This window comes from Atta colombica, unplaced genomic scaffold, assembly GCF_001594045.1.
Source record: "Atta colombica isolate Treedump-2 unplaced genomic scaffold, Acol1.0 scaffold137, whole genome shotgun sequence".
Lineage (NCBI taxonomy): Eukaryota > Metazoa > Arthropoda > Insecta > Hymenoptera > Formicidae > Atta > Atta colombica.
The window spans coordinates 1,056,952-1,068,115 of record NW_017259225.1 but is presented as its reverse complement, the minus strand read 5'-3'; the positions used below and the strand labels follow the sequence as shown (position 1 = coordinate 1,068,115).

At 30.8% G+C, this 11,164-nt stretch overlaps 2 protein-coding genes across 7 annotated transcripts in view; one reads left to right on the top strand and one right to left on the bottom strand.

The window, feature by feature from the left end:
• Positions 1–7,253, bottom strand: part of LOC108684638 — a 13,807-nt gene extending 6,554 nt beyond the window's left edge. For 2 of the 6 annotated variants that reach the window (XM_018189069.1, XM_018189060.1), the window contains exons 1-2: positions 7,086–7,253; positions 1,695–1,806 (exon numbers count right to left, since the gene is read on the bottom strand). The gene's annotated coding sequence lies outside the window, so the exon portion shown is untranslated. The other 4 variants (XM_018189062.1, XM_018189063.1, XM_018189065.1 and 1 more) reach the window with 4 other exon arrangements.
• Positions 7,254–9,957: 2,704 nt separating this feature from the next.
• LOC108684702 (phytanoyl-CoA dioxygenase-like) overlaps positions 9,958–11,164 on the top strand; it is an 8,474-nt gene continuing 7,267 nt past the window's right edge. The window contains exon 1 of the mRNA XM_018189164.1: positions 9,958–10,111. Coding sequence (XP_018044653.1) covers positions 10,091–10,111 — 21 coding nt within the window. The 5' untranslated portion in view covers positions 9,958–10,090. The remainder of the gene's footprint in view (positions 10,112–11,164) is intronic.

Here is an 11,164-nt window from a genome sequence, read left to right as displayed (position 1 = left end):
CTATATTATATATATAATATTACGAAATAATATAATTGAAAGCAATCAAAGGATTGTTAAAGTTAATTGTTAAAGTTACCAATTATGTTCAGTACAATTAAAATTTTCTTTTGATGTCCAAGCTTGATATTTAATAACGAAACTATTTAAGTGCGATGCTTTAACAATCTTAATCAATGCGTTCTGGTTGAATCTGCAGTATCAGTTAAAGAAGTTACTTAATTCGACATTCGACGCTCTGTATACATATATAGAATCAAAAAAATATAAAATGATAAAAATATATAAATAATGAGGAAAAGAATTAGAAAAATTAGTATGATACAATAATATTAATCAATGAACTATAATTGAACTATAATTGAATCTACCTGGTCTTGTAAGACAAGAAAAACGAAATGGTTTATCACTTAAATAAATGCGCTAATTAAAATACATCCGTGATCTTGATTAAGGATGTTCTCCGAAAAAATCTATTTTCTTTAGGTTTTTCTGAAACTTACAGAATAAACTTGTTTTAGTGTCCTGATATGTATTTTAAAACTCAATACCCGGATACTGGGATTAAAAATGGAAATATTCTACTTCAAAGTTGAAGCGTTTAAAATACACACACACACACACACACACACACACACACACACACACACACACATATATATATATATATATACAGGGGATATAGAATCTCTATCTAAAGCTTATTCGAAAGTGATCTTTTTATTCACTGTAAAAAAGTTTTTTTAACAATTTTTTGAAACAATGAAATGTAAAACTTGATATCACAAGAAATAATATGAAATTTATCTGAATATGGCTTCCGATATTCGTTTTTTAAGAAATCATTAAGCAAAGTAACACAGTAAGTAAAGTGGCTATTTTTTTCGACCGGCGGCAATAGCAAAGATGGGAGGCATTTCATATTGTATAAAAAAGCTTGTATAAACACATTAACACTTATGGAATATCTTAAACTATATAAAAGTGAAATAAATTTTCATAAAAATTTTCATAATGATGAGCACTAATGCTCATTAGGTTGAGCATAACTGCAATCGGAGAACGTCCTTAACAAATATTTTCTTCGATAAATTTGATAGCAAAAATTGCTACTAAATTTATCAAAGAGCATCTCAGATGTACATACCGAAATTCAATCTCCGCGAAACTTCGATCTTTTCTCGGTAGAAAGGGGTAAAAAAAGATATAATTACCCCATATTGGCGAGGAGAACGCCGAATGTAATATTTCTGTGAACGCGGATAGCGCGTTGTTAACGCATCCATTACAATTTCACATGATTGCACAATCTGTTCATTCATTTTAGTATTATTTTTGAATAATTTAACACCTCGTCTACCAAATATATGAATCATCTCATAGTTGGCGATCTATAGATGGATGCTAACTGTTCGCTGTTTTGATTATTTTTAGGAGAAAATAAAAATTTTACTCTGAATTGTTGAATGAAGAATATAAATTAAAAATTATATTTAACATACTGATATGAAAATAACTTTGAAAATAAAGTTATCTAATTGGTAATCACCAATTTCAATGGTGTTAAAATTATACAGTTATTATAATTAAAAGAAAGACGTAGATTTCTTGGAGAAGTCGTAAGAAGTAAGAGTTCTCGCACAGCACTTTTCGGAATGTAATGACATGTAAATCTGGAGACCAACGAAACTCACCCTGTGAACCTTCGAATTCCTCTTCGAGGAAGAGATGTTGCTCATCTATTCTCGTGGATTCCTTGCGCCGGGAGCGTGGGAACTATCTCTCTCCTCCCTTAATGATAGTCCTCTGTAAATTTTCGCAAAGTAACGTTTCCTACAGTTGTACAGTTGTACAGTTGACTACAGTAATGAAGTCTTCGAGCAAAATCAAATATTTTCTTGAATTGTACTACTCGTCTGTGAATATCCCGTTGGATAGTGCTGCTTCTGACTTTGAAGAAAACGCAAAAGATTTTCAGAGATGCGAATATCGGTTTTCCGCGCAACGAATATCTCTGGTAACGTAATCAAGAGCGTGACAAGTGCGGCATGGCGGGTGTCTCCACGACGGACATGTGGGAAGAAGTATGGGATTTGGATGGACAAGGAAGATTTGAGTGGCCGAAGGAAACGAGAGACACGTAGTCACGTTGACGTCAGCCGTGTTACTACGGCAGGAGGACTCCGCGATATGTTCGTCGAAAGAGATCAAAACAACTAGTTTGAGGTCCCTACCACAAATTGTCCTCTCCGCTCCTCTTGCCACGGCTACGTCACGATCACATCGAAGTCTCGCTTCGAGGAATCGATGTCGTCGTCGTCGTCGTCGTCGTCGTCGTCGTCGTCGTCGTCGCCGGAGGTGTCGGTCAGGGTAAAAGACACACCGTCTCGTTGTGTCGAGTCCGAAATGTTCTTGCAGTCGCGACGTCTCCGCAACAATTGTGTGCAATTGTAATGCACAATTGCGCGATTTTTATACAAGCAATGCGCGATTGCATACATATAGACAACAGGATGCTCACTAGTGGGAGAAACGCAAACAAACTGCGATCGTTATATCTTCTCGCACGATTATGGCGTTATTCTCAAACGCGTTATCGCGAATCAAAAAGGAAACGTATGGTTTGACGCGCGCGTGCAAAAATAAAAGCGAATAAATCACCGATTCTTAGGTGAGTATATCTGGTACCAGTCGATTTTCGAATGGTACGTTCATCTAGAAACTTCGCGAAGAAACTGGACAAACATAAACAAGTAATAAGATATATATATATATATATACGATCAATGCAGTAGTATAGTTTTACATTTATTTCGTTTTTTTTTTTACTAGGACAGATTAGTTTAACTTAGATATGACAGTTGCATCATTTCGGATCTATGTGGAATTTAATCGGATTTCTCCCATATTCGAGGACAATAAGCGTGATTTTCAGCAAACTGCCTAGCAACGGAGCTCGATGTGGTACCATTATGCAACAAAGTTCTCACCGAATTGCAAATTAAACGATATATAAATAATAATATTATAAAATTAGTTACACGTGTTCCTTCCTATCACATCGAATAACCCGGAGGTCACTTCAGAGACATCGACTGACGTACCATTGATTTAATCTTCGGGTCAGACTGTATTCGCATGTTACATATAATATTAATGAGTGATCATCCTTTATAAAGCCTCTATAAACAATACAAACAATTAAGAGTCGCCTCTGCAGGCGCATTACGCCATTTTCGCGGCCGGTGATGTAGAGGATTCTTATACCTTTGGTTTATTATAAAATTTTTATGAGTGAAATATTGTCCATAAAACGCATCTTAATATCCAGAAAGAGACGCTAGTGATATATTCCTATTTTTGAATTATTTTAAATGTTCAAAATTTCAAATCACTTTTGTATCGTCATAATGAAGTTTCTCTCCAGAAAAATCAACATTTATACAAAATTAGTATATTTTTGTGTAGAAGTTTAGCAATTTAAGATTTAGTTGGTGAATCAATGAGATTTATGAAGATTCAATTTAATTATATATTGAAATTAATGTAATACCTATTATATCGAGTCACATTTTTTTAAAAGAACTTACAATATATATAATATTATAGCAATACAGTTTTTCGTATACTTTTTAATGCGTATGTCAAAATAAAAAAAAAGAGAGAGAATATAGGGATATTAATAGATGTAAAACAAAGATATTTCTTAAACAAACACCTCGTAACAGTAAATTAAGTCGACGCACGTATACTCATGTGAAAGTATTAAATAATCGTGTAAAAAGTCGATATGTAGCATCGATATCAAGTCATTTTTCACGGCATGCTAGTCACGCACACACCGGCAATCAATTGTGCGTCATAATCGTCATTCGAATAGAACTCAATAACCGATTGGAGACTCCAATGCACGCGAATTTCGGGAGGATATCATGTTGGAGATAATGCCAGGTCCAATCTCGGTCGCGTTGGTAGTTCAATCAGACACGTAACGAACAATTGAGCTCGCTTTTACTTTGTGCGTGATCGCTCGCCGGTACGGTAAGCCACCCTCCACGTAGATGTGAGAGGCGCGCGGTTCACGTACTGAGTATCACTGAAAGTACCCAGGAAACTATTGTCCAGGTAGCCCGCAATTGTATCTCGATAATAGAAAATCAGTTACTGCAATACGCGTAATCATAACTAATCCTTGTTCTCGTTCTCATCGATTGTTCGGCAATTAGTCATCGTGAGATTTTCTTTGTCGACAGATGTTCACAAAATCAAAATGTTTAATAAGACGTTATACCACTGATCTAAATCTTCATAAACATGTAAATAAAAATTATCGATTTTTTAACATATGTTGGATTGGATTCTAATGAATGTAATAAAAAAAAATTTTTTTTTAAATCATTATGATCTTCGTAAATGTTCCAATTAAATTTTTTTATTACATTAAAATTACATTAAATCCTAATTGAATCTAATTAGATCACAGAAAGTTTTTTGCATGAAAGGATAAAAATTGTCATTTAATGCTCAGATTAATAATCTGTGTGAATTTGATAATAACTTTCCTTAGTGAAGCATTTTTAGTTGAAAGAAACGAAATTCAGATTTGAGATGAGTTTTGGCGCAATAAAAAAAATATGCCAATATACTATTTTTCAAAAATGTAAAAACGATTTAACAATTTATTCAATTTAGAGACCATTATTTCTGAGCGAATTAAATATAAGTTGATTTTTTACAAATGTAACTTAGAATTTAAAAAATTTTATGTTATATTCTTCAATTACAACTAAAATTACAAAATACAAATATCATTGATACATTAATCTTAAAGTTCTGAAACTTATTATAAAAATCATTAATATGTAATAATAATAATAAACGAATTTATTAAGATCGTACATGTAAATACACAATAAGTAAAAGTTTAATATCTATAACAAGCTGGATCTTAGATGCTTTAAATAATTTCTATGTGAATTTATATACTAAATATGTAGTCATTTGAATTGCGCGTCGAATTGATATTTCGGACTTATAAACGCAATTAAACTACTACAGTAATATCACAAATTAAATTGACAAGTAATTTAATAATTTGATGCTCAATCTGGCATCCTATTAAAAAGATGTTAATATATTAAAAAAATAATAATTATATATTTTATATTTTTATATTTTATATTTTACACATAGATAATATACGCTGTTAAATACAAGTTTCAAATATCATAAGATCCTCTTCTTCTTTCATGTAATATTTCACATAATATTTCAAGAACTGTTATTAGCTTTACATTTTTAATTAGAAATTAATCGTTTTAATTTTTGATCTGAAAAATTATTTTGCCCATTTCTAAACATGATAATAAATTACTCATAAATTTTGTGTGTGTGTGTGTGTGTGTGTGTGTGTGTGTGTGTGTGTGTGTGTGTGTGTGTGTACTTATATGTATGTAGTACACAATAATCTTATTATAATTTATTTATGTAACTGAAAGGTATTTTGAGATATAACGTTCAAACAAATTGTTCTAAATAAAAAGTACGATACAAAAGGAGAGGATTGCTGCATGAGTTTGTTGGATCATTACGTGATAAAATTATCTAATGAAATGCTGTGATGTATAAGAAAATCAGAGACTTTGAAGATTGATATAGACGGAGAGAAACGAAGAAAAAAATTAAGACACAAACAGATTAGTTAACCCAAAATGCTAAAGTCGACTCATTGACCTATTATATCTGATTAAATTTAAATCAGTTACATGCTCTTTTTACTTTAGTTTTAATTTCTTCGGCACGAACTGCCATACAATTTTTTCCATCTTTATTTGTAAGTTTACTTTATAACTTTGTTCCTTTTATCTCCCTTTTCTCTTCTTGAATCATATATTGTGTTTAATTTACGTTTAATATATTGTATTGGGTATTAATATATTTAATATGTAATGTAAAAAAATCAAACGTACATATCTTCTATGAATAATGTGAGTAAAGTAAGTATGTAAATATTCTGAATAATGTGAGTAAAAAGAATCGAGTAATATAAAATGCGTTTGTAGGTTAGTATAAAAATGTAATCGTGTTTCTGACAATAAAAAAATGAAGAAAACTTATCATTTTTTTATTTAAATTACACATTATACGAAATAAATAATAGAAGATTTAAATATGGCGAAATATTGAACCGAAACATAGAATTTACATGCAGAATTGTCGCGGTCAAGAAATAATTTTTACGCCTGTAAACAATCATCTTGCAATTTAATATACACGAACGTATATATGGTGACCTCCCCAGGCGCATGCAAAAGCGCAAAAGTAAAATTCCTATTTTACCATTGTGTGTATTCAAGATATATTTAATTTTGTAATCAACATATGTAAAAATTATAATCTAACATAGTCACATCAATTTTGTTCAAAATTGAACATCGCGTTTACAAGAACTAAATTGTCTCCGAATTGAACATAAATAATATTATTCTCTTTATAAATAATCTTATCATATTTAATCAGATATCGATTGAAAGTATCCGTGTTTATTATTTGCTTAAGAGATAATGCTTTCAGTGATATATTCAACTATATTTTAAGTTTAGATTTACTCGAATATTTATGAATTTATATTTCTTGCTTGGCCATCTAATTCTACGCTCCTTTTATTTACAGTCATATGTGAATGAGAATATAAACGCGAAATTACAAAGATAAAGTGAAAAAATTGAAATAATAATAAGTATAATAATAAAAGTGTGATAAGAAATGAATAGCGCGCGAATATATTTTCTTAAGAGAATACAGTTTACTATAATTATTCTTAAAGATAGTAAAAATAATCTGCGTATGTTTTTTAATGTACAGATTCTAATGATGCTCTCCCTTAACGTTGCTATGCATTTAAAAGCGCGGCCATTTTCCATTTACATATCGTATTTGATCAGTAAACATGCGCAACACTTCGCTATCTATGCAAGTACACAAACAATTAATGTCGCTGTTCTCAACAACAAATGTTTACGACGCGGAGTCACGCGGCGGCTACAATTAATTCGAGTCGAATTAAAGCTGTAAAGAGTACATACCTGGCAACGAACCAAGATGTTATACTGCAAACGTATACGCGACGAAGTTATTCGGATTTTCATCTGACGAACGAACCAAGTTACTGTACAGTAGACCGGTGGACAACGGCCTCATTTGCCGGAGTTACCTTTTCTCCTCTCCGCCAAACTGCTTCAACAATGCCCAACACCCGGCAGTAATAGCGCAATAATGCCGTAGCTAAACCGTACGGTATAAAAAGAAACCGAGTCAACAGAGCTTGGCTCACTGACAAATAGCGCTCTCGCGCTAGTTGTACTCCTGAATATCCACCGGACTTCACCCCGTCAACGACGACGAACTTTTTAATCTCAGACGAAGTACATTCGTTTCTCTTGATCGTAAAGCAGGAAGATTGAAGTTGATTTACACGCGTTATTTGATTTCGAATCTTGTAGATAACAAGATGATATGCGGCTACTACTGAAATCATACAACTTTCAATAACAGGAACGACGATTTTTCCTTCTATGATTGTGATTCAAACAAATCACGTAGAAACAATTAACTAAATCTTATACATCCTAGGCTTTTGATCTTTGCTCAACTGCTTTAGTTCAGTAGAAATTATGAATATTTTACTCATCTTCATTATATTTATATTAATTATCACTTAGTTACATTTATATTAATTATCACTTAGTATGTTTATCTTTAACACAAATATGTGCGTTTAATCAAATAATTATCTTAAATACTTAATCTATCAACTTGAAATTTACGAACAAAATTTCTTTACTTTGTATTTTAAAAAGTAGCAATTCTTTGAATAAAAAAATTAATAATAATATTAATAATATCTATATTATAAAGCGTTGCTTCGTCATATTATGAATTTTCTTTGAGATGAGATCAAAAGAGAGAAATTAGAAAGACAAAAGAAGGAATGGAAACAAAACCATTTGTAGACAAATCAAGAGGATAAAACCAATTTGTGGGAAAAAAGACTAGATACAGTACGTTATTTATTAAGGCTAGACACGAAAAAATAAGAACGTAAATTTTTGCGCTTTCCACCGGGAAGAAAATTTTCTTTAGAATTTAGAGAAATTTGGCTTTAATAAATCCGTGTCGTATGCTCGTGTAAATTAGCGAACCCACGCAAGCGAAGTGCGCGGAATTATTCGCCGTTAGCTCGGTGCTTATTTCTACAGGATCATCCAAACGGAGACGAAACACGTGAGTAGCATATAAATTATCGCGCCGTTAACTCGGTTATTAACATAATAATAGATAAAGAGAACTGCTATTTTAAAAGTTTCTTTTATCATGATATAAAAGTATTATAATAATGGAAACTAACTTTAAAATAATGGTTCTCTTATCTGTTCAATTATTTTATTTTATTTTTGATAATTCTATGAAAGTAAATATTTGAAAAAGAACGTGTTACACATTATGACCTACGTCTCTTACGGTATAATGCGATAGTATGTTCTTTCATACACATGTGTATAATATCGTACAATTAAAAATATAATATTATTATATACATTACATGATAAATGAATTTTTTTATATTAGCACGTGTATAGTATGTATACATATATGTATATAATATTTTTTAAACTGACATATAAATAAAACAAAAGTGGAAAACGAAAAATCAAAAGGTAATAAAACATATTTATTTATTTTATTGATAATCTATTTAGTTAGATCTTATCTCTAAAAAAATACATTCTTAAGGCGTATTGATTTTGAAGCAGCCTGTAAAAGATTGACTCTCGAAACTTTACTTCCTGGACGTTTGTTACGAACGGCCGAGTTTTCGACTGACCATGAGTCGTGAGCATCGTGCGAAGAGGACATCGTACTGAAACTCTGAACGAGCTTACAAGCAGAAGCTTACGAAATAAGCGAAGAACCGTGTAGTTAACGTTACATTATCTAGATTATTACATGAAATTGTTTATTTACGTATAATTGGATTTACAAATAATACCCAAAGAGTGTAGATTCATAGTAAAAAATTTATAATATACATTACTTACACGCGTATAATTAAAATTAAAAAAAGAATAAAAGACTTAACACAGACATTGTTTTGTTTTAAACATTAGCTATCTTACTTTAATAATTTATTGTACGATTGTGTTTCATGTCATTTCGTTTTTATAACTGTAATAAGTTATACTATAGCTTTTCTAATTATCGTAAAAATTGTATAAATATGTACATAATGTTTCTAATTATCGTAAAAATTGTATAAATATGTACACATATATGTGAATTACATTTTCATAATGACAGAGAAATTGCGTTTTATTGGCATAAAATAATTTTATTCACAGTTAATATTTATGATAATTATGATATATATAATTTAAGATTAATTTTTACATATTCTCAATATTAACTAAAAATATAATGAAGTACAGTGAACGTATCGAATGTATTTAATGTATTGATAAATAAATTTAATTAAGAAACTAATATAAATTTAATTAAGAAACTAATTTAAACGAGAAATCTTCCTTTCTTTTATAATATCTTCATAAAGTTCGGAAGACACTTGAGATTAATTTAGATTTGATGAGTGAAGTATCAGAAATGATGCGTGAATAATTAGTTTGAAGTTAATTAACTTTACTGTGCAGCACGTGATTATCTTCTTGCACTACAATGCAATATCTTCATGAAGAAGATACAGTATCTGAATGACGAACGAATACTTGAGATAAATGTCCGTAGCCTCGTATCGTCGAGAATTCCTTGTTTTTTTCATCAGATGATAAATTCTCGAATTTTTGGAAAATCAAAAATTTGATCGTTCGTTCATCGGGATACCAGCGGGACGACGTGACTCTCGTCTCGCTCGCTTCGCACAAGTCGCCAGCTTGACTCAGACTTCGCATATCCGCGGGCTCACCTAGTCATTTGGTGCGAGCACTCGGCTGCGGACGTGTTCCGGACTTACTCTGTCTCGTGTTCAACGAACAGATTCAGAATTCGTGAAATATTGTTAATAACACGTGTACCAAGAATGAAGGACATTTACGCACAGGTGAGTTCCACGTAGAATCGAGCATTCGTGAGAATTGTAATCTCTCCATATCGCCTTCCTATATAAGGAAAGGAAATTTCGCGTTGTATCATTCTTGTATCATTGAAAGCTGATATGAACTAATTTAATTAATAAAGTTTAATGGAAACCGAAGAATGTATCATTCTTCGTCAAAGTTGCTGATCAATTCGAAATGACCAATTTTTTCATCATGGGATGATAAATGCTTTAAATATATATTTATTTATTGTTTTAAGATTTATAGATAAGAGTAAACATATTCGTGTAATTCTTTTGTGATGTTATTAGAATATTTAAAATTACTTTAATATGTCTTTTGAAAAAGAGGAAGGGAAAAAAATGAATAATGAAATATCCATAATATATGATTTTTCTGTTCGATGAAATTGTAACTGAATAACTATTTCTTCACATTGAAATTAGAGATATTTTATTTCTTACAATACATTGTATCTTTTAATTTTTAAAACTCGAGCTGTTCGTATAGAATTGTATATATTTTTAAATTTATTGTTTGTATTTCTTCTCTAGAAATGTTCGGAAAATTAAAAAGTTCTACCATATATTTTTTTAATATGAAAACTGCATAGTACTCTTTATCTGTTCAATTAATTTATATAAATTATTTAGAACATATAAAATATACAGAAATTTATATAAATAATTCATATTAACGAAAATTCTTAACAAGACTTTATGCTATATAACGAGGAATATACTTATATATAATGTTTCTATACGAATTCTGATTGTTTTATATTCTCTACGACTGATATCTTCGAAAAGGATCGCATGATTGAAATTCCTCTATATAAAGCCTTTATACATATATTACATCAAGAAATTAAGAAACGAGGATACATAGTTGTTTGTCGAACAACGTCATTGGAGTTGCCACATTGACATAATCAATTAGATCTCTCGATTCAGAGGTCAGCTTCTTCGTACTCGAGTAATCTGTCGTTCTATCAAAGTAGTAGTATCAATTCGCTGATTTAAAATTTTGTACTTACTCTCATTTTTTTATATTAG